We start from the raw sequence: 23,984 nt of genomic DNA on the forward strand, positions 1-23,984 counted from the left end.
CAGAGTCCTGCTGGTATACATTGTGCTTCCTGATAAAAACCACACATACAACATTTTATCTATAAATTAATGACCTTTCTGTTCTGATGCCGGGTAGTGAACGAAAAGTCCTTAAGTCTGTAAAACCACAGTAGAGAGATGCTGCAGAATTAAAGCGTTATTGTATAGAAATCACAACAGAAACCCCGGGCCTCTCACTGAATTGGTAAATCTGTGTAAAAGCTGTAACATTATTACATTACAAGATCATTACCTCACGTCAGCTCACTGCTAAGAATAGCACAGACAGAAGTGTACTGTTCCAGCAGGTTGAAAATTCGGCTAAGTAATCATTAAGTCTGGTTCACTGCCATAAATCATGCAGCTGACATGTGGAGATAGAGTTCAGAGTAATTAGATATTCGTTTGACTGTATTAGATGAAACATAAACTGTTGTAAAGTCATATTATCTTTCCCCCCTTGAGACAGTCAGTTCACAGCTGATTGTGAGCCAGGTTTTCAGAGCATGAACATTACATCAGACGTAGCAGTGTGGACACCTCTCAGCCTAATGGACTTCATTTTAAATCCAATCTCATAAAATGGAGCAGATTTCTCCTCCTCTTTCTCTCCGTTTCTTCCTTTTTTTCCCCATCACACATGTACTTGTACTGTACATATGCATGTGTCCACCATGTGTGCATATGTTTGTGTGTTTGTTGCACGATGTATAGCTTCTAGCTGCGGCTCTGTCGCTTCTTTTTCCTGCTGGTTTCTTATGAGCTCTGTGACTGCGCCCAGGTCGTCCTGTGTTATTCATTTTCCAATTTAGCTCTGCTACTCAAGAGTGACGGCGTGCAGCAGATTAACAAACATTAACTGAGCAGATGAGAGAGGAGGAGAGGGTCACACCTGCAGCAAAGGATGAACCAAACTGTTTATCTGCTATTTTATCTAATTGAATAAAAAGTTCATTTTTCTACATGTTTTAGAAACCTATAGATCTTAAAAGATAAGTTACTGTGTGAGAATGACATTTTCTCTTTCAAATACATTTAACAAACAGAGGGTTGTAAGTATAGGCTGCCTGTTATAAATTATGAGTTAATTTTTAAAGCAAATAAAGTGCAGTCCATGTGCTTTTCATTGATCCCACTACAGGCAGCAGCCTCACGGTCAAATGAATGAACTGACACAACTTTATCCAACAGCAACATCCAAAATATAATTGGACTTAGGGGAAATAATTCACTTGAAACTGATATGGCTTTTCCTAACAAATAAAACCAAATTAATTGTGTTGTATTAAATCAAATGGTAGTATATTGAATTAAATCGAAACTAAATTGTATTTTTAAGTCTTTTATCATTTTAAGGGCTTATTAAGGACGCACTTGATTCATGAAGGCGGTGGCAGATAATGAACCGTTATGGATCACGTGGAAAAACTCATTAAGCCTACAGGATGTTCTCGCAGAGGGAAACAGGTCTGTTGGTGGTGGGGTGGAGGATTTACAAAACAAATTAACAGAATAAAATTGTAATATTTGAATTCCAGTCTGGTTAAAAACAAATACATCGACCGTAAAGAACCATCAGTCCTATTATATCTTGGATTTGTGTTAATGCCATGCTGCTGTGGTGGCTGCAGTGTGAGTGATACAACACACACAGGCTCTAAAAATTGTGGACGACTTTCCAGTTATTCGATGACAGACCTGTAACACTGTCTTTTTTCTACAAAGGAATTACTGTGATTTTTGGTTTCAGTCTGCACGGTGTTCAGACTTTAAACTATTTGCTGCACAGATCAGGCGGCCTCTGTTCCACGGCTGCACTCATGCAAACAAATAACAAATAACTCACTACGTAAAGACAACAGCTGTAGAATAAATATCACGCGGATTATATATAAGATGAGCACAGTTTGAAATGTGTGTCCTTGAATATTTGCAGTCAGTGCAAACAGGCTGAAAAACAAAGGTGCAAAATTGATAATCAAATTATTTAAATGAGGTGGTCTGGGCGCCAGTGCACTTTTTATTATTTTATTTTATTATTATTATTATTTCATGTAGGTGCGTCAGACATATAAAATAATATTTTGTGCCTTTAAATCGCGAGAAATGAAAACTCTGGTTGGAGTTTAAATGCTTCTGGTGACAGATCAAATTGTTTTTATGGCTGAAATAAATAATTAGGATGCAAGTGATTGAGCTGCTTTAAAGTGTTAATTAAGGCCTTTAAAAGCTCCTACAGACTAACTGCCACTTTTATTCAGAAACCGCAGAGTTGGCTGTAGAAACACAATCGCCTGAGTATGAGCTGCCCTTGATGAACCATTGCGAATGAAGCGTAAAATTGTGCCCTCTCCGCCCCAGTGCCATCACTCATGGGCTATATTCATATCCAAATTACATTAATGTCATGTGTTAAGCCCCCCGCCCCTATTTTGCACAGCCCCCCCTCCTTTTTTCAGCTAATAAGCGACCTAACTCGTTCATGTCATCAGCATAATCACTTGGGAGAGGTCCTGAAGCCAGGAGCTCTGAGTCCCATCCTCTGAGGAAAGACGGGTTTGTGTAACTCTCCTCAAACCTGCGGGGGGAGTTTTGGAGAGTTTGGTCAACGATAGTGGTTCCTGGAAAAGATCTGAATCGTTTCATAACCAAACCCAGCTGCGGTCTGGTGTGCGCTGCAGTCTCTGTGTGCATGTGCATATGTGTGTGTGTGTGTGTGTGTTCATCTGTATGATGTAGAGGGTAGAGGAAGGGGTGTCTGCGCTTCCCTTTCCAAGAGAGAGAGAGAGAGAAAGAGAGGGAGAGGGAGAGAGAGAAAAGTTTGGTATTTTTCTTCCCTTGACTTTTTTTTAGGCATGAACGCCGAGACCTGCGTTTCATACAGCGATATGACATCCATGGATTCATATTATAGCCCCTCTGCAGCGCAAGGTAGGGATCACCAGACGGACCACTTTAGGACATTCCCAGCCACTGACACCAAATACAGCCCCACCGCCTTCCTGCCCAACAAAGGTCAGGCGTACGGAGAAAAGTCCCGGAGCCCCTTCCAGCCTGAGTGCCAGTCATTGGATGCCGCCACCGCAGCAGCAGCAGCAGCGGCAGCAGCAGCTGGGCAAGGCACTTTCAGTAAATACCACCTGTTTATGCAGAGGTCTCCCTGCAAAACACCCCCCGAGGACGGCAAACTGCACCAGGAGAGAGGACACAACGGAGCGCTCATCCCGTGCTATGGTGAGTGGAGAACAAAAACTTTAAGATGAGTGTGAATTTGGCGACACACACACACACACACACACACACACACACACACGAGTCCAGATTCGATGTTGTTTCGCTGTTTTCATCATAAACCTGATGAACTGTGGTGAAACAGACCAACAGAAATGAAGCCGATCATGAGAGTCAGGCTACGGGACTAAAGCTGCTCCAGTGTCAGGACGTTTTCTCCGAGCTGCGTCTTTTTGTGTCGGATCATTTACCACAGGGGTCAGAAAACGTTAAAGCTGTCAGTCATCGCTCTTTACTCCACTTGTTCCAGAGCGGTTTGGAAGATATAATGGCACATGCATGATGCAGAAACTGGCCATTGTGGTTCCGTTAGAGAGAAGGGACAGATCTCAGATCTGCCGTGTTTAGTGGAGAACTGTTTCTTGCACAGGTCACACTCCTTCGTTTTATCTTCAGCCTTTTCTCTCCAGCAGCAGCTACACAGGACATCCCAGCTCCCAGCGACTCGGCCCAGCAGTTCTGTGCGTAACACAGTTGGGAAGAGGCGGAATCTTCCCGACTATCAAATTGTCCCTTTGGCCATCAAAATTAAATTAGGGCGCATTTAATGCGATAATCTGCATTACAATCCTTAATATTGGAGCTGAGTCGGACAATTGAATTAACAGGTTTTCAGATGGCACAAATAATGAGCTCCAAACTGATAATATTTTCATTTCATTGCGCTGCCTGATTGGCTCCAATTAGATTTAATTGCGTGGGGACGCTGCTGTAATGGGTGAATGATGAGGGTGTAAATAAAACTTTGACCCTCATTAGGCAGGCGGCCACTTTGAAGCAGCATTCATCCCTTTTTTTTTTCTCCTGAAAACATTTTTAACCAAAATCTGAAACACACGAAACCAAAATAAAACCCGAGGATGGAGATCTGTCAGATCTGAGGAGAGGAATCTGCTGAATTCACACTGAATTCAACTGCACTGCCCTGAACCAGGCTTCACCCCTGCTCATAAAGAACACACACACACACACACACACACACACACACACACACACGAAGATTTGCTGTAATGACAGTATGTTCTCTACATTTTCATCCAAATTTAATTCACTGTGTTCAACTTGAAAAACACAAAGCGACATAAATCAGCAGACAAACAAACAAACAAACAAACAAACACAGGAACACGCCTCATCGTTATGTCTGTGGTAAATTTCTTTGTTAAAGTTTCAGATAAAGTGTAGAAAATCTCATCTCGATATAAAGAAATTCACTGGAGTTTTTTTTAACTATATTTATTTTCCAAATATGTTCAAATAAAAATATACAACGTGAGTTTCCTTTTTGATGAAGCTGGTTTCTGTAAAACGACATTTTACAGCTGAATTCAAAGGGTCGGTAAACGACGTGAACACAAAAAGAGCGAACTGCGATTAAAAAAAAAGTAAGATACGAAATAAAATTTTTAAAAAAGTAAATCGAATAATAGAATCCTTCGCTCGAGGCGAATCTCGTCCTTTAACGCGTGAAGTCAGATTTTTTTATCCAGTTTGAATTACAGAGCCGCTTGTCCATCACCATTACACTGAGATGTTTAGTGGAAGTAGTTTGAGGATGTTTTGACAGTTTCTGGACATCGGCCTGCGGCTGAAAACTCCTTCACAGCTCCAAAATGTGGAGGGCGGAGATCAATCTTTTCAGAGCTCATACAGGTCTTTTATAATGGCTGTTAAATTTTTATTACCTATTAACCTTGACATGGATCCGGTAAATCCAGATGGAATAAAATGTTATATTATGTTGTAAATAAGTCAGAGTTATAAGGCTGTTATTAGTAAACTGCTCTTTTTTAGTCCAAACGAATTTTTTTTTTTTATCCCTCCAATTCCAGCTCCTTCCTTTCGTAGATTTTAGATTTTTCGCTCCACCTGCAGATGAGGACTGGTTTGTTAAATTACATCAAATCTCATCTCAGTTTCTCTTTGGTTTCGTGTTTGTTTTCTTTTCGTTTCAGTTTCACCATCAGTTTCATTACAGCGACATGTATCAGTGTCTGTTGTCAGTTTTACTCGCAAACGCGGGCGTTGGTGTTTTTCTAAGAAGGAGCCTTAACCATGTAATGACCGGATTCACACTGAAGAATGGAGGAAAAAACATCTCGGCGAGTTCTGGCATTAATGCGACTCAGATGTCAAACTTCTCTGTGTCTCTGCTCAGTGACCTCAGACCCCAAAGATCCCGCTTTTACATCTGTACAATTTATGTTTTAGCTGCAACGTAATTAATTCTCATGATGCAGATACAGTCGCATTCATAGGTCAACTAAGATAAAATACTGTAAATATTAGATGGAAATCCGTTGAGACTGGTTTCTGACTGACTGCAGGTCCTAGTTAACCCATCTCTTTACTGACTTGTTGCTTCTCCACTGACTGGACATAAATTGAAGGCAGCAGTAAAATATGCTGAGGAGAAAAATGATAAATGATTCCTGATGTTTTTATTGGAAAATGCTGGAGTGTTTTACTCCCTGGCTCATTTCTTTTATCAAACCTGTATTTTACACCATTGCTGGGTATAGTTTCAAATTGTCAGAGATTTGCTTTGTTGTTATAATTTGTGGCTTGATCCTGTTCAGTCAAAGGTGACGTGATGACTGGTCTCAGAGCTGTCTGAAGCTGCCAGTCAGAGCTGAGATATTCTTGGCTGACAGAAGACAGCATAGCAGTCTAATAAACATTTACATACATTAGAGTCACTACAAACACAGTTCTATTGTTTTTACCCAGCTCACTGCCAATCATGTTGTTACATGAAATCAACAAGGCAGCTCTTGGAGCGTGGACAACTTTCAGCAGAAGACTAAAACTGAGAGAAAATGTGTGTGAGAATGTGGACAGAGCAGGAAAGACTGTGTAGGCTGCTTTACAACCACGACTGACAAAATAAAAATACACATCAGCAGATAAGAAGTGTTTCCTCAGGTTCAAGTAGAAAAACAACCATGTAAGACTGGTTGAGTAAAAGTAAAAGCTTTGAATTCGAGTATTATTATTATTATTCATCGTGTAGAAAGGCCCCCAGAATTTAATGTTGCTGTTTCAGTTTTATTTATTTTAAATAATACTTAGTTCAATCTATATCATTGCAACATAAAATACAAGAGATTATATATTTTTCATGTTAAATATTGATCAGGAATTTGAGTAGTAACTAGAGCTGTCAATTAAATGTAGTAAATTACAATATCTCTCTCTAAATGTTGCATGAAATAGAAAGATATGTGTTTTAGGAGGAGAAGAAACCGAAGAAAGACAAAATACACAAATGTATTCATTTACTGTGTCCGTGTAATAACTGTTAAATTGGAGAGGGAGCTGCTGGATGGAAAAAATAAGGCCCTGAGAATGAGTCAGTCAGTCACTCTATGGTCCTAAAGCAGCCACCTACACGTCTTTGTGAAGCTCCAGAGACAACACACTTCCTCTTTTGATATGTCCGTGTCTTCTCTCAGTGTCTGACCTTTAGCTCGGCTTTCCTGCCCTTGTGTGTTTGGAGAGGAGGCCGAGTTCCCCCCGCGCACACACAGCAGAGAAAATCCATTCGAAACCCCCATTTGAAACTCTCTGGTGTCACAGCAGAGCTCCCCGCAACATTTGGAGTCCAGTTTTACACAGTAAATATTTAACTACAGCAATAAGACAAAAGATGTTATTTTGTTGTTGCACGGGTGTTAACTAATTACAGTGGGATCGTGCCTTTTATCATTTTTTAGTCTTTTACAGCGACTGAGATGTAACACACACTGCTGGTGTAATTTGAAGACATAAAAGGCTGCAGTTAACTCCAGCTTAAACCATGAGTTATGTTTTTTGGGCAAAGCGAGAATTCGATCCAGTTCTGCTGCCTTGTAAGTGTAAATATTTCATTCCCTGCAGAAGCAGTGGAAGACAGTTATATCCACTGTGACCAACACTCAGATTGGGTTTGTCTTTTGCCACTCTAAAATGAAGATCTCGTCGTCTGCCCATTTTGTTCCCTCGACCATCTCTGACCCAACGCGACCATCTCAGCCTCTCGTAATGGCCGTCTGCACTGATTGGTTCGAGCAGGGAGTAATGGGAACCAGCCACGCAGCCCAGACAACTGAGGCACACTTCAGTGAGTCAATGACATGAGTGGAGGTGACAAGGACTCAGGATCATTTTACCATTTAGCTTAAGGTTTGGCGGGGCAATTTACATTAGGCTCAGTTTGCATGGCCGAGTGAGAGCAGCAGGGCAAAAAGAGGTTCATGCGGTCCAGGACTTCCTTTGGTCTCTTCGTCACCGCTTCATGTAAACTGAACTCTGATACAGAACCAACTGTGGAGGACTGAACCAAGACTGCAAATCAGGATTTTTATTTTTTTTATCTGTTGTATATGGGTGTAGTAAGGTGACTTTATTGTTAGATTTGAATTTCTGTAATACATTTTCCTTACAAGGCCGAATAATTCTTTTGTACATTCTCAACAACACTGGACCGAATCTCTTCAGATAACACACTGAAGGATTTTCATGGCATTTTTTTTTTAAGTTGTCATTTCCTTGTGCACAGTCACATGACTTCACCGATGTGTCAAAAACCAACATTTCAAAGGTACTGCATGATTTCTATTTTTTAGGAAAAGTTTGTGAAAAGTCAAATAATTAGTTGCTTGAACGCTTAAAGTAGAATATATTTCAGCTAAAAACAAACACAGGTAGAGTAAAAACTGACCTCAGTGACGCAATTTAAAGCAGCTACTTTAGTATTTCTGACTGGTTGGTTGTTCAGTATTTATTATGTGATACAGACAGGGGCTGGTGTTTTTACTGTGCAGTTTAATTTCACAGGTAGGCCTACATACTTTATGTTTTGTTGTAAAACTTTACAAACCTACTGCATTTCCAGGGCCTGTGTTTGAGTGAACAGACAGGCCTTAACACAACGATCATTTAATAAGATTTTGTTGTTGACTGAGCTGTTGTGTTTCTGTTGTCAGACATTTGTAGCGAACAGAAAGCTACAGCAGTGGCTGGTCGATGTCGGCTGTTTGAATATTCAGACCCTGAATCCTCGGTTAAGAAGAAGTGATCGTGCGTGTTGCTAAGCCAGTTTGCCAGCAAAGTATTTTTCATTTTATGTGCGTGCACACAAAAATGTACTCTAGCAAGTTTTTCCCACTCAGAAGGAATGTTCTCTTTCGATCGGACAACAAAAACATAAGATGAAGGAAATTCTGTTTTGCTCCAAGGTCTGAGAGAAACATTTGGAAGAGAGTTGGTGGGAGGGAGAGAGACACAGAGGGGGAGAGTGCGAGGAAGACAAAGAGTGTGTGAGAGGTGATTTATCAGACTTAGACTTTATGGATTTTTTTTGTCGTAGTCTGTGAATTTGTGCACAGCCTGCTGAACTAGATAATCGCTCTGCTCGGTCAGAAGCATTGAATTTCAAAGTGAATGGCTACCTATCACACGGCCACAAGAGAAAAGTTTCTGTTAAAAAAAGTAAAAGCCTGATATCTGCTGAGGTTCTGTCTGGAAGACGCATCGGCTGCAGTGGCGTGCAAAATGCATTGTGTCTATGGGCAATGTGTGTGTGTGTGTGTGTGTGTGTATTGTCCCAAAATGTTTTGATGAATGCACCTGACACCAGGCCAAGCAAGTACAGTGTCATGCTATTCATAGTCGTGTTATTTGAACTTCCAAAAGAGACAAGGTTAGATTTCAAGAGCAGCAGGTCTGAGAAACTGAAGACTGCGTCCTCAGCAGTGGAGGAAAAAGTAAAACGTTATAGTGTGAAATGGGTTGTTCATACTGATGAACCCACAGAGTGTGATCATCTGCAAATACAGCTCCCTTCAGCTGCACAGAGCTTTACTGGGAGTTTTGGCTCTTTGTTTAGCTGCCTGGGCCATTTTCATTGCTCTCATAGCGTGGTTTAAGCCACAGCATGCAGCTGTTTTTAGCAAAAAGCTCTGTAAAAGTTTTACCTGCTCCACAACAAACGGTGGACAGGCGCAGTTAGAGACTAGCTGGTGAACACAGTGGAGCCAGATATTTCCCTCGGGAGCTGGTGGAGACCAAAAACAGAGCTAAAACACAGTGAACACTGCACTTAGATTTGCCAGCTGGCCTCAAACATGGCTCAAAATAAATGACAGTGTTCCTCTGTAACTGCTGGATGTGTAAAATAAGTAGCTGTTTAACCAAATCAACTTCAAAGGTAATGACTTGTTTCTGCTGCCACCAAGTGGCCAAAAAATCTGCTACGTGGCAATTCCACAAAATAAAAATATTCTGTTGCAACTAAAAGCTTTAGGTATAAGTACAAAAGCATTATCGACTAAATGTACCTAAAGTTTCAAAAATAAAAATGCTATTTAGACACGATTCAATTAGTTTTTAAAACGCATTCGCACGAAAACTGATTCTTTTATGTTGTAGTGGAATAAGATGAAGCTACCTTTAACTACTTTAACAGAAAATAAAAATAAAATAACAATCAAGTGCCTAAAACTGTGCCTAATTTCTATAAATGATCTTCAGTGGGTTTGTACTTTATGGAGTCAGACATGTGAAACAAAACCAAAGGGAATCAATTAATAGATAACTCTGTATGTTGTATGTGTCACATCATTCTTGTCTTGGCTCGATTGTCCGGCCCACACAGCATCAGTGTCTCAGCCTGCCTCTGTCTCTGCAGCCAAACAAGACTTAGGAGTTATCCTCTGTTCAAAGCTCCATGTTACATCCCAATCCATATTTTAAGTCAGCGAAACAAACCCCCAGAAAACAAATACTTTACTCACACATTTCCTTTCCTCTGTTCTCTGCATTTAGTTAGACAAAGTGTACTTTCTCTTATTTTCCATCCCCTCATCTCTTTTCTTTCTCTCTCTCCACTGTTTACGTCCTCCCTCTGTTTCGGATATTTCCTTTCCAGTTTGATCAACATGTTGTTAATCTTGCTCAGTCGCCGTGTGGTGTGTAATTTATGGTGTTTCCTCTTAACGCCGTGAGCTGACCCCAGTCATCCCCGTCAATAAAGAGGCAGGGATGGTGCCCTGTCGCTTTACAGCCAGTTAAATTCCACTTTGATGTCGCCCCCTCGTTTTTAACTGTGAATTAATGGCTGTCTGCGCCGACTGTCTGACCCTCGAGAACATCACTCTGGTGCTGATATCCACAAGAAAACTTATAGTATTAAAAAAGAGGAGCGGTGGAAGTGATTTTGATATCGCTGCCAACAGTGACATAAATACTAAACTGCTGCATGTGAAAATTAAGACTTGTATACAAACTGGTGTTGTTCGGTCGTCAGGTGGAAATATAAACGAGATAAACTGTAAATCACTCCTCAGCTCGTTCTGAAGAACTTTCTGTGTATTTAAGTTTTTGCAGAACTTTCTCTGTGCCCACCACACAGAGCTGCAGACTCTCCTCTCGTCTCCGTGCACAGTAATTGGAACAGATGCTGACTGTTGGACCCACTGCAGCGAAAATAGAACATTCTGTGGTTGCAACTCAAAACATTTTGCATGGCATATTCATCTGAAAAGAAAAGAAGGAATTTTGGTTTGTGAGTTTGCTGGATTGTTGTTGGGACACAGACACAACATGCAGAAGTGCAGGTGTAAGCTGAAATTGTCTTTTGTGTAATGGAAGAAGAAGCCGATTGTACTCATGAACACTGAGATAGAGGTTTGGATGCAGCATATGTTTTTCGCAGTCACTCCTTCCTGCCTCTCTTCCGTCTTTCCGCAGAGATTATATCCTGACAGGCTTTGTTTGCAAGACTTTCTTATGTTCATCATACATATGGTGCTCTCTGCAGGAGGTCCCATCGCTGTCCACCTTGGGCAGTGCCGGGGAGCCTACAGCTACAGCAGATCGCATGGATAACAAGCAGGAGATTGTCACAATATCCCACTCCTGCCAAAAAAACATCAATGACATGCGATATAAACAATGGCCTTTGATCAGCGAGAGGCCTCATGATTTCAAACAGTCTGACAGCTCTTGCCTTGTGGGGCCTGTGGGTGCCGGCCAGGGAAATATGATGAAATAACTCCAGAGTATTTATGGTGGGATAAAACCCATTTGCTCCCTTCAAGCCTAACAGGATGTGTTCGTCATGGACAGCGAGGCAATGTTGCGGGCGTCGTGACCCCCGGCAAGCTGGCTGCCTCCAAAACATGGCTCCTCAGCACCGAGTCTATTTCCAGCACTGTTAGGCAAACATCTCAGAAACCAGAGCCCCATTGATCATCGGATCTCGCAGGGCTGAGCTGCATCTGGTCTGATGCACTGTCATCCTACAAAATCTGCATTGTGTGCAGTGTGGGGTCTCCAAACCAGCGGGGGTTTATTCTCTCCTCACAAGGATGAATAAAATCAAACAGCAGCTTCATGTGGCACTGTGCTCCTGCATGCACAACTTATCTCCCAGGACCTCCCACTCCTCCAAATCTGACTGAGATACATGCACTGTGAGCTGCTCCAAGAGCTGGCAGACAAACCTCAAAACCAAAAGTGTGTCCGTGGCTCCAAGTATCAAAATCTGTCAAATAGCAAAAGCTGGTACTGAAAGCTTTTTCCACATTCGTACTCTTCTTTGCTTATTGTTGATCTGACAGTTGGTTATTTAACTTTAAATTTAGCCAATATTTTCTTTTGTTAGATATTTTCCTCAAAGTAGAGAATCAAAAACAGTATTTGATGCTGGTATCAAAACTCAGATCTAACCGCACTAACACAAATTTCATTTCATGACATATCTTAACAATCAGTCCTCAATAAAGCCATAAAAGTCCTTAACAATACAGATACAGATCAATATAAACTAACCTGATCTCTTTTTCTATGTCTTAGTCATTTTTGTATTGTTTGTATAGAACCAAATCAGAATCAATAAAATAAAACAAATCTACTTAACAAAAAGACAAAGTGGGAGCTCACATTGCTGAATAAATCAGTTCAGTAACCCAGCACCGCAAGACCAGAGTAGACAAAAAACTACACTACACAACACAAGACTAAGACTGGACGCAGAGATGTATGTCACTGTTTAATTTCCAAACTAAATCATGTCTACATTGGAGATGTCTTGGCTTTAAAATGCATCTCTTACCCTGCAAAGTCTTAAACTGTTGAAAAAACGATGCACTAGAAATTCACACTTTTGTGCATGTGTCTGTGACAGTGTGTATGGCAGGCTATCCATTCACGTCGCCTTGCAGTCATTACCCAACATGGCTCTGAGTTGAGGGTGACTGTGTGTGTGTGTGTGTGAGAGAGAGAGAGAGAGATCCTCTGTGCTGACTGAGTTCTGTGAATTGCACACGGAGCTCAGATGAATACACTCGTCCTGGTTCTAACCTGACAAATCGCAGGACGGGCAGATGAGCAGAGACGTCCTCGCTCCTGAAAATAACTTCACCTCAGATGGTGTCGAGGGGCGGGAAGGTGCAGCGCTGTGGAGGGGGAGAGCGTACACCCACAGGCCTGGAAGCACGTCCTATACACACTCGTCCACGACGGGAATGTGTATTAATCCAAAGATGTCTGCTCAAACTGGCTCGTCCAGTGACGGGCAGGAGCGTGGCGAAAAGAGCTGCCAGCTTAGACAAGAACACTGGCAGAGACACAACTGTGGAAATTTATGATCAGAGCTGCCTGAGGTTTTACAGTTAAGCTGCAGCCATGAAGAAAGCAAGTGTGCGTGTGACAGAGAGAGCACAGAGGAGGCTCTTCCTCATCTTTGCACAGTTAGAAACGACTCCCCAGCAAATGAATTGCGACAGTCTTGTTGCCAGGTGACTTTGCAGTCAGATGATAAGACCTCAACCACATGCAAGACTCGTAAACTGGAGTCTGAGTGGGAGAGCGAGAAGGAGAGAGTGGTGTGTGTGTGTGTGTGTGTGTGAGACAGAGGTTGTGGATGGTTGGGGAGGGTATGTAGTTAAAAAAAAAAAAAAAAGCTGCAACTTTCTGTCAGTCTCGAATTATAGCCGGGGTGTCTGCTCTCCAGCACATCGCAGAATGATCTACAGACTACAACTAGATCCTGTAAGCAGCCAGTGATCCAGGCCGTCCAATAAATTACACGGGCAGATAGACAAACAAATCAAAACACACATACTCAGAACTACACGCCAACAGATTTCACAACTGTGACAGAATTTCCTCACAAAGAGCAAGAAATTCCTTTGTTCCACCCTAATCACACCCAATGAGTTATTACACTGATCCAACCAATAAATCATCGCTTATGAGTATACTGCCAGAAGTTTGGTAGAATAGTGGCTCAGTAAAACTTTTTGGTTTATTTTTTGAAGGTACTGGCATAAATTTTAAAATATATCTCATTTTCCAATAAGAGCACATTGGGTGAAGTTGTCGGATTTATAACCAAGGTTGTTCTAGAAAGCTGTAAAAGACCACCGTGGTAAATGTTGCTGCTTATGGGTTAACGTTTTATGAATTAAAGGTGCGTTTCTGGGTGAACGTGCCAGACGTTCTAAAACTGTTTTTCAAAGGTTTTCCGAAAGAAAAGTGTCCGAAAAAGTGCTGCAACAAGTCAGTTTCAATAGTTTGAATGAGGCACTACAAGCTGAGGATCTTTGAAGTCTGAATATTAACAGTGTCCCTCTTGTACTTCACTGTCTTTATTCATCTGGAGAATCCACACACGACTTAAATCAAACTGTGCAGTGCAGCCTAAATCTTTAAGGATAGCAGTAGATCATAATGTGCATTTATCTTATCGTGCTTTTATATGCTGTCCACTTAAAGTGACAGACCAAGTTATAACACTACTTTTTGCTTGTAATGACTTTCATACTTTGTTTTCACGATCTTTGTCAGACAGAGGGTAACTAATTCACAAACATCCATTTTAATTCCATCCTCCTGTTCCTGAAAAAATTATAAAAACATAAACCTCTTCTAACATTCTTCATTTCCTCCCTGTCTCTGTAGGTAAAGACAGCTCAGGTCTGACAGACTCTGAATTGGCCCCGGACTCCGACCCACCTGGAATGGACACCAGCTACCTGGCTGTGAAGGACCAAGGTGTCAAAGCGGCCTCTGACAGGCTGCCAGGCACAGACTTAGCGAGTCCTATGGACAAGGCCGATGGCGGCGAGAGCAACAAAGGCAAGAAGAGACGTAACCGCACGACCTTCACGAGCTACCAGCTGGAGGAGCTGGAAAAGGTTTTCCAGAAGACGCACTACCCTGACGTTTACGCTCGGGAGCAGCTCGCACTGAGGACTGACCTGACTGAGGCTCGTGTGCAGGTAAAGCAGGAAGTCAACAAGTGCTTAAGGAGAAATTAAACATATGAGATTTCTAATAATAGATTTATAGTAACAGCCTACAGGTTGCAACGCCTATCAATAGGTTAAAAGAAGAAGAGTTCTTCATCACAGAACAGACAATGTTTAAACAACACAACCTCATGCATCTTTCAACATCTGCAGCTCTGCAGAGATAACGTCACTCACAGAACAACATGAGAGATTTATCTGGTAATGTGGGAGTCGGGGAGAGAGAGTGGGGGAGAGGGAGCTAGCAGAGGCCAGGGGGCCCAGGGGGCTGAGGTTTGAGCTGCCTGGGCCTCATATGTGCAGTTCTAGGAGAGCAGGCTTTCATCAGCATGTGAGGAGACTCGTTCCTCTCTGCTGTGTTTCTGTGGGATCGTCTCAGTGGCCTTTTTTTTTTTTTTTCTTCAGAGCTGAATTCAGTTCAGCTGGTGTTAGTCGAGCCTGAGGTGTACAGCACCAGTGACCCTCTGGCCTGATTTGCATGCAAACCGGTAAGAACTGCTGTAACGCATTCCAACACCGGTGAGCAGAGACAGAGACCTCCACCATCCCTGTCTGTGTGTGGTGTATGTGTATGTACGTGTGCGCCATGGACGACCAAAGCCCCTGGATTTTCTGTGTTTTTCTTTCATTAACATCCTGTCCAGACAAGAATGTGTCCCTGCTGTGGTCTCCAGGGTAGGTGTGAAACCCTTCCCATGGGCTTTAGGCAAGTCAGCGATTGATATTACAAGCCGTATCTGTGTTCGGAGCATTTTTGAGGCATGTGGCGCACTCCAGTTTCCAGCTAAAACTAATGCAAACACACAATATATTGGCTGCATTTGTGCTGAGTGCCAGCGGTGTACGTGGGATGAGATTAAAACCAATCTCGTACACGACCAGAAAAGCTCCGCAGTGAAACACAGGAAGTCTGAGCAGCCACAGGGTTATAACTCAACCCTGAGTCTCTGAAGGTATGCTGCTCCGCTCTGCTGCTCATGCTATCGCAGATCTGCCTGCTTCAGATGGACGCAGCTTTACAGCCCTCGGCTCTCCCAGTGGCCCTCTTAAACACTCAAGTTAAAAAAGATAAAAGACGCGAGATGCCTTGTCAGTCAGAGAACAGGGCTCTGTACTCTACTCAGGTCAGTCACACACAAAAGGGCTCACAGCTCATGAATTCTGCGTCTGGACTGAGGGAAAAAAAAAAGCAGAATAAACCTTCACTGCTGCTGAAAAGTTTTTAAATTTACAAGCATTTTTCTCTTCAATGCAAGAACTCAAAAAAGGTTAAGAGTGTATAATTCTGAGGAGTGTGATGTTATACCTCATTGATGGCTCTCACACACACACAAGAAAAACAGCTTTCAGTTAAAAAACATACGGGTCTGGAGTTGTTTGCTTTTTCAGTATCTCGGTTTCAAAGGGAGAAAGTAAGTTCAGATCTGAGTCATATGCACTACAGATACACGGGGAGGTCAGGGGTCAAGGGTCGGGGGTTTCAAAAACATCACATCTCTCAGATTTGCCATTTTTTCTGTTAGTCCAGAGAGCTCCGAGAGCCGAGATGGCATCTGACGTGTGGAGTTCACCAGGCAAACACAGGTGTCAGTATGAGTTTATAGATCCAGTCAACGGAGGGTGAAATAGCAGGAAAGTCTGATTTGACCAAGTGAAGGACACAGAGAATCAGTCCTGAAGAAGTACAAAGATATTTCCATGATTTTATAAATAAATAAAGTGAACTGAACCAACAGAAAATACACTTGAATGTACTTATACTGTAAGTCAGGCGACCAAAACCGTCTGTCAGATCTATTGGCTGAATTTAACAGAAAAAAAGGAACTAACTTGATAATCAAATGAAGTAATTTCACAAGCAAAAATGCCAAATCTTCCCTGGTTTCAGCTTCATAATTGAATTTAATAAAAGAATTAGCTTCTTTTATTTGTCTTGTGTGATGCTAAACAGAAACCTTTCTGTTTTTGGCCTGTTAGTTGAACAAAACAACAATCTACAGATGTCACCTCAGGCTCTGGGAAACTGTGATGCTCTTTTTTTTTTATTATGTTGTGACATTTTATGGACAAAACAATGATCGAGGAAATATCTGTCAGAGTCGTCTAGGAGGAAAAAAGTCAGTGGCAGCCCCAGTCAGATCGACGATTAAATATGTAACTTATTTCATAGAGAGTGGAGATGACAAGCATGAAATTTAAGCTGTTAACACATCTTGAAAATGACAAGTGGGAGGTTTCTGATATCTGAAACTTTCATATACCAACTCTATTAGTCTATTAGAAGCAGATATCAGATTCTCTGGTCTGATTTCTTTTTGAATCAGTCCACCAGTGTCCTGGGTTTACCTTTAATTGACACAGGAAATAAGAAATTATGTGGTTTAGGACTTTTGGGGAAAAAGGAACAAACTTACATTTAATGAACAACAACACTGGTCAGAGGTGTTACCATGATATTATTAGTACTTTGGGGGGTGTTGGGAAACCGAAGCCAGGCTCAGCCTTGGATTTCTTTTTCCTTGGGTATGGAAGCTGACATGAGTGACAGCAGAGGCGGGTTACCAATCCTCTGAGCCGCTCTCTCACTTCAAAGTGTTTTGAGCCCCATACAGCTCTCCTGCTGGGGCCAGTTTGGCATTTCTCTGCTCTTTCTCTCTGGGGCTGTAACATAAATAAAGCCTCATTGAAAGTCCGCCAGCTACTTAAGCTGTCAAGGTCTTTACCAATTACTGTCAGGATGCAGTGTGTGCAACACAAAAATATGTCCTCGCTGTATAATAGCCAACAGACTCGGCAAACAGCAGAGGTGCTGGTGACACTGTATATTGAGACGTACAGACACCTCACAAACATCATTTAATGACAACGCTCTCACCTGAGAATGAGGACTGAACCAATATGTTTTAGTGAATTTTTAGATGATTTTATATGATGAAAAATCTGCAGTGTACACAAAAAACACCTTCTCCTGAACCTGGTTTCATGATTTCAATTTGCTTTAAAAATGTAGAAAAGTTATGGAAATTTAGACATTTTGATATTTGGAAACAGATTTTTTTCATTTTTAAACCATTGGATTTGTTTCCTGAGTTTTCATCAACACTGTCAGATATCTCTAAACATCTGATAAAGTCAGGAAACCATGTGGTCAGCTTAAACTCTGGGGACGCCTTTACCACTTCCAGTTGATTTAAAATGAAACAACAACATGGTTATGGCAGGGTTTATCACTTGGTCACGGTCTTTAAGAGTCAACTTCAATGTCAGTGATACTAAGATTGTTTACAAAGAAACCTAACACTGATCTGAAAAACCAGAAATTTACTAAATATTAAAACTGGGAGGTCGTTCCAAAACATGGTCTGATGGGCAAAACCAAGTCATTCAAATGTTTCTATTCAAAGGAAAATATCAAGCCTGTTTTCTTCTCCTCTCAAGAGTCACTAAACACGAGGTAGCATTATTATTTTTTTACAGAGAAACACAGTGATCTTGTGCCGGGCTGTAGATTCTGAGTGAGACAGTGCAAAGGAAGATGTATGAAAACATCAAGGAAAGGAGGATTACGCCCTCTGGTCTGTGTGCTTCTTTAATTTAGAAGGAGACAGCATCTCAAAGCCGGAGCTTTAGGCCTCAGGAAATTAAAAAGGAAAATGCAAACAAACCCCAGTTATAATCCCATCTCATGTTTCAATTTCCCATATCTCCTCCATAGGTTTACAGTGAAGAACGGATGAAAGAAATACGATAAGAATCATATCTGGGACAAGTCAGACAGAAAAAGTTTATGTTGCTAAATTTGTCCCATAATCAGTTGAGTCAGGTAGTTACAACCAGATCAGTGAAGAGTTGTATAACAAACCTTTAAAGGTGACGTCTAAAGTCCATTAAAGACGAATGTATTTAGGCGACTTTCACACACTCCGATGGTAACTCAAACACACTAATGCTTTCAGTAAACAACAGTGTCAGCTTTAGACGTCAAAAATGAATCCAGAAAACATCAGTCATGACTTGAAGCGCCCTGCTCGTCAGAGGTGAGACGGACGAGATCTGTTTACATTTTGTTGTGGAGCCTCATGTGAAGCGAAAGGCTGCAACAAACTGTTTACAAGCTACTTCCCCTCCCTCTGTGTCTTTAAACTGCACAGGATGATGTGCTACAGATATCATTTTTGATATTCACCCTCTCAGTCTTTTGGCAGAACTGCATGGGATCATTTTCCCGTTTTTAAGGGAAACTTAGATTTGTATCTACAGAGAAGTATTTCCTTCACATTTGAGGGGGAAAGTTCCTGCTAAGAGTTTAGGTGTGCATGAATACACCATTTTCTCCGTTTCTCTGGATACTGTGCAAGATGAAGGTAACAATCCTTTGTCCTCTCGGAAAAGAAACGATGCTGCCTGTTTTCTAACATCTGCACAATGTCACTCTGCAGGTGTGGTTCCAGAACCGAAGGGCGAAATGGAGGAAGAGGGAGCGTTTTGGTCAGATGCAGCAGGTCCGAACACACTTCTCAACAGCTTATGAGCTGCCTCTTCTGACACGTCCTGAGAACTATGCACAGGTACAGGATTTTTTTAGCCCATTAACATATATTCTAGGAAGACAAGACAGAGTATGAAAGTGAGAACATCAATACCACTGCTTTATTTATACCCTAAATATGAGGTTAGAGACTTAGCTTAGCATAAAGACTAAAACTGTTAGCTTGGCCTTGTCCACAGGCAACAAAATCTGCCTCCCAGCACCTTTGAAGGTCACGAATTCCTACATCATACCTCATTGGTCTAAGCCGTACAAAAACCAAAGTGTAAAAAAAAGATCATTTGTGGTTTTTCTGCTTCTGAATGCACCAACAAGGAAGGTTTTCAACTGTGCACTGAAACAAAACAGAAACTGAAACACAGGAAATCAATCTAAAAATCTTGATACCTGCCTGCAGTAATCCAGCATATACACAAGTTGTAGTTAATGGGTTAAATGACCAGTACGGTCTTTTAATTTCTGCCAGGATGCATTGAAAACTCAATGAGCTCAGAGAAGTGTGCCTCTTTAACAATATTGATTCTTCATCAATATTTCAGATTCAGAACCCCTCTTGGATCGGCGGCAGCAGCGCAGCGTCTCCTGTGCCGGGCTGTGTTGTTCCCTGCGACACTGTGACTCCCTGTATGACCCCTCACCCCCACTCTGCCAGCGGGGTCTCTGATTTTCTGGGTGTACCGAGCCCCGGAGGTCACGTGGGACAGGCCCACATGGGCAGCCTGTTCGGAGGATCTCCTGGCATGGCTGCAGGCATCAACACGTACGATCTCAACATGGACCCGGACCGCAAGTCTTCCAGTATCGCCGCTTTACGCATGAAGGCCAAAGAGCACAGTGCAGCCATATCTTGGGCGACATGATGTGCTGATATGTGCCGGATGGGGGACCTCGTTGACCCCTGTAATGTCTAAACAAACCCCTGCATGGTGTGAGGGGGCACTAAAATTAGAAATTCTAAAGGCAACAATGACTACCTTTATAAATGTTGCAATAAAAATAATTATGCAAATACACGGATGGTTGAAGATTACTCCAAGAGAAAACAACAAGAGATTTGGTAAGATAAGTGGCATGGCACTGCCACGTTTCTCAACCCCTCTGGTGGGAGAAAAGCAACCACAGTCGGCGAGTGAACTCTGTGGAAAGCACGGCGGGAGGTGATGCTGTACTGTATAACAGGAATTGCAGTGTGTTACTGACGATAGGCAAAAGAAAATGTTGGTAAAAGTTTAAGAATTTCAAACTAAATCCATGCACTTATTTGCTAAAAGACAGGAAATTCTGTTTGTACAGTGCTTTCATTATAGTTATTTGTTCAGGTGCTGTTTTATTTGTACCATGTTATTTAAATTTTGAGTGTTATTGCATTTTTCCCCTCCAGTGATTTTGTTGCTGGTTTTGATTTGACAAATAGTTCAGCAAGCATCCTTAAAAAACTGAAATTGATCTCAAATTTAGTTGTTATTTGCCATGTACATATTATTCTAAGGCAATCTTTATTAGCATTAGCGCATGCTTCACTTACTGTAAGTCATGCTGATGCTAAGATAAAGCTACAGAAAACTGTTTATATCCAGCTTATCGGACACATTATGAGGCTTCTGACATCCAACACAAACATTAAAATAACCACCTCTGGGGTGTGTGTTTCAGTAACTACAGAACTTAGAAGTGCTTCTACCCTTTAGCATTTAAAACCCAAACAGATGAAATGTGGTTTGTTTTAGTGCGGTCAGAGTGAGAGATCCACCTGCTGCACTGACTCAGCCCGCTGATGGCCAGAGAGAGAGAGGGAGGAAGGGATGGAGGAGGAAGTATATGTGGGAGTATGAGAGGGGCACAGCAGGCCTGCTGCTCTCAGGGCTGAAGAGCCTGGGAGCGCCAGCCTCCAAACAGAGCCAGCTCTGTTTTCAGGAGGACAGACTCCGAGTGGACATGACTGTGCCCTTTTGCATTTCCAGTCTCAGGAGTTTCAGAGAGAGAAGTGCCTACTAGTCAGTCAAACTGCCAGAAATAACAGCGAAACTAGAAGCCGCCACCTTTGAAACAGAGGCGGCTGGTGGAGATTACACAGAGTGTGTTGACACTACTGAACGCTGAAAGGATGTCAGTGTTCAACAGCCCTTTCTGGACTCAAACTCGGACTGTGTTTGGCTGCCAAAGCTGACCAGTACATGCACATGGCAGCACTGGCATACATGTTGTATCTCTTTCTCTTTTTCTCTCATTATTTCTGTCAAAACCAAACAAAGGAAGCCACGGACCAGAGTAATGCAGAGAGGTTAAGATATGTCACCACAGACAATTCAATATCGCCTTTATCCTCCATTTTGAGACAATTTTACCACAAACAACATGCATCTCTTCATCCCAGAAACACCTAACATGTCTAAATGATGCTGATGAGCGATATCCAGTCTTTTTGAGTGACCGTGTACCCCAAACTCCCAGCTTCACTGCGTGTCATCTGTTTTTTGGTAATCTGATTACTTCTGAATTTGTGATTTTGCACAGATTAAGTGCGATATCAGCCGTGTCCTGCATTATTACTTAATCCTGTATTTTAATTTATGTCATGCCCAGGTAGTGTGTGATCCCACATAGAGTAAAGTGGTGTTTAATCAAATAACTGCAACAAACTAAGTGACATAGAGAAGACCTGGGATCAAGTACTGGTTGGTCTCTGAGTCTCTGGTTTCTGCCATCTGTGCTATTAACCTCAAACAGCTTCATCCAGTCACAGTTACAGATAGAAAACTGTCTTGTTTCAGAGTGGGACTGTGGATTAAGTGTTAGATTTGAGCCCATGTCAGGGTAAAGCAGTGCAAGGAATCATGTTACAGCCTTTACTCCCTGTTTATTTCCATCTATGCTTGGAACAATATGTCTAGTGTTTGTGTGTCTCTGTGGAAAGAGAGGAGAAGAGGTCCAATTGAGCTGGAACAGCCTCATCTCTCGGAGCTGAAATCATATCCTTACATCCATATCTTCGTGTCATTTAAATATTCAAATAGTAAACCACGTTTTTTCCCTGGTAACTGCCTCCTCCTGTGACAGAAATAGAAGATGAGGTTTACAGACGAGGTTATGCATGTTCTTCTTTTGTTTGCAAGGCCTGATTTAGACCTTAAGCATAACAAAGGGTTTCATGGTTCTGAAAAGCAAAACCTGATACCCTGTAGTACACCTTCAGGCAGAGCAACCATTGCTAATTCCCTAAACTGAACCACATTCACTGTCCTTCTGGGCAGGTAAAAGAAGCGGGGCGCAGGCTATAACCTGTCAGCAGAGCAGATCACCCCGAAGTCATCCAAATTACATCCAGTTTTACTCTCCGCTCCAAATCCAAGGCATATGCATAATCCTGACTAAAGAGCACACAGCCCCAAAACTGAGAGGGTCTCCTTTGCGAATGTGGACGTGGGGCCCCCTTTGCTCTAGTAGAGGGGTTGGACGGAGGGCGAGCCGTGAGGGCGTCTGCTGTGTTCCGGTGTTCTGGGAAAAGGACAGTGCACACAGCTGCGCTCAGGGGGTAAATGCAAAACAAACATGCCTCACACATGCTTCCCCCTCAGCTGTCATGGCTCTGCTTTCAAAGATTCCCCCCACCTCAGCACACACATACACGTCGCACTGTCTTCTCTCTCCTGTTGTTCACTTTCACCACGTCCACCGGCCGAAAGCTGCAACCCCTTGCCCCCCCCCCCATCGCAGGGTCCGAGGCACAGCCGCACGGCCAACCCAGGAAGGCTTTTTAATTAACGCTGAGCCATGTGGAGGCTGTGCGCTGCAGTATTGTGTGTCAGGACAGACAGGGCCGTCTGTCTTCTGGTTGGTTTGATGTAGAACTGCTCCTCTGCACAGCGTGCAGACATACTGGCTTTCACTAGCTCAGGTTTACACACTACTCACTACGTTTCTTTATTCCTGGATTCAAACATCAGCAAGTCTTCCTCCACCAGGAGCCACAGACACTCTCTAATCACCCTGTTGAAAACCGTTAAAGCAAAATCTGCCTCTTCCTCCTCTAAGCTGCACAACTCTCAACATCTCTGAGTAACGACATCATCAGCCATTTTTCTCATTTTCTAATACTACTGAAGTCAGGCAATCAGTATAGGAGAAAATATATGATAAATACGTGTGCTGTTGTGTGCATGTGCATTTTTGTGCATGCAAAATGAATTGAAGTGTTATAAGATTCTTGGAAGTGTTACTATTTAGATGTTATGTTTTATTTTGTGAGACAGTTTATCGAGCATTCATGGTAAAATTGTATTTCAAAAGTTGTGTTTGAACATTGTTTTTTTTTTCTTGATATGTAATTCTTACGAGTTTCAAAAGGCTTTTTTTTTCCAGTTTTTATGGCTTCAAGCTGTCGTTTGAAATGAGTGTATGAATTTACTCATGCTTGTGTTACATTTTGTGTGTGATTAAAGTACAATAAGTTATTGCACTTCTATTCAGAATCAGTATTTGTCATTTAATCTGTTAGAAAATGTAGTGCACACACGATTTCTTCCGAGATTATTGTGATGATTGCTCACTGAGCAGCTGTTACCATAATGTACAGAGGGACATCCAAACAATCAATACTACGAGAATTTAGAGATCACTCAAGTCACTTCCAGTTTCAAGAGAAGCCTTCCAAGCTTAAGACAATGGTTGGCCACAACTTGTGAATAAGTTGTCTGCTGGTGTTAAAAAAACAATGAATTTGCTGTGTCTTATTACATCGCCCCACCCTGCCAAAATATTGTGTCATCCCTGCAGGCACATTCTGAAATCCCCCTGCATTTCAGTCCCTTTGAGGGGACACGAGTGCTGAAATGAGATCGCAGAACCCG

At 42.1% G+C, this 23,984-nt stretch overlaps 1 protein-coding gene across 1 annotated transcript; it reads left to right on the forward strand.

Moving 5' to 3' along the window:
* The first annotated feature begins 2,659 nt into the window (after positions 1-2,659).
* LOC108889672 (homeobox protein aristaless-like 4) lies at positions 2,660-23,599 on the forward strand. The gene is made up of 4 exons (XM_018686265.2): positions 2,660-3,234; positions 14,239-14,558; positions 19,028-19,156; positions 19,677-23,599. Exons 1-4 carry the CDS (start codon positions 2,856-2,858, stop codon positions 19,995-19,997), a joined length of 1,149 nt encoding a protein of 382 aa, XP_018541781.1. The 5' UTR covers positions 2,660-2,855; the 3' UTR covers positions 19,998-23,599.
* Positions 23,600-23,984: the final 385 nt, after the last annotated feature.

Source organism: Lates calcarifer, linkage group LG2 (genome assembly GCF_001640805.2).
Source record: "Lates calcarifer isolate ASB-BC8 linkage group LG2, TLL_Latcal_v3, whole genome shotgun sequence".
NCBI classification, from domain to species: Eukaryota; Metazoa; Chordata; class Actinopteri; family Centropomidae; genus Lates; species Lates calcarifer.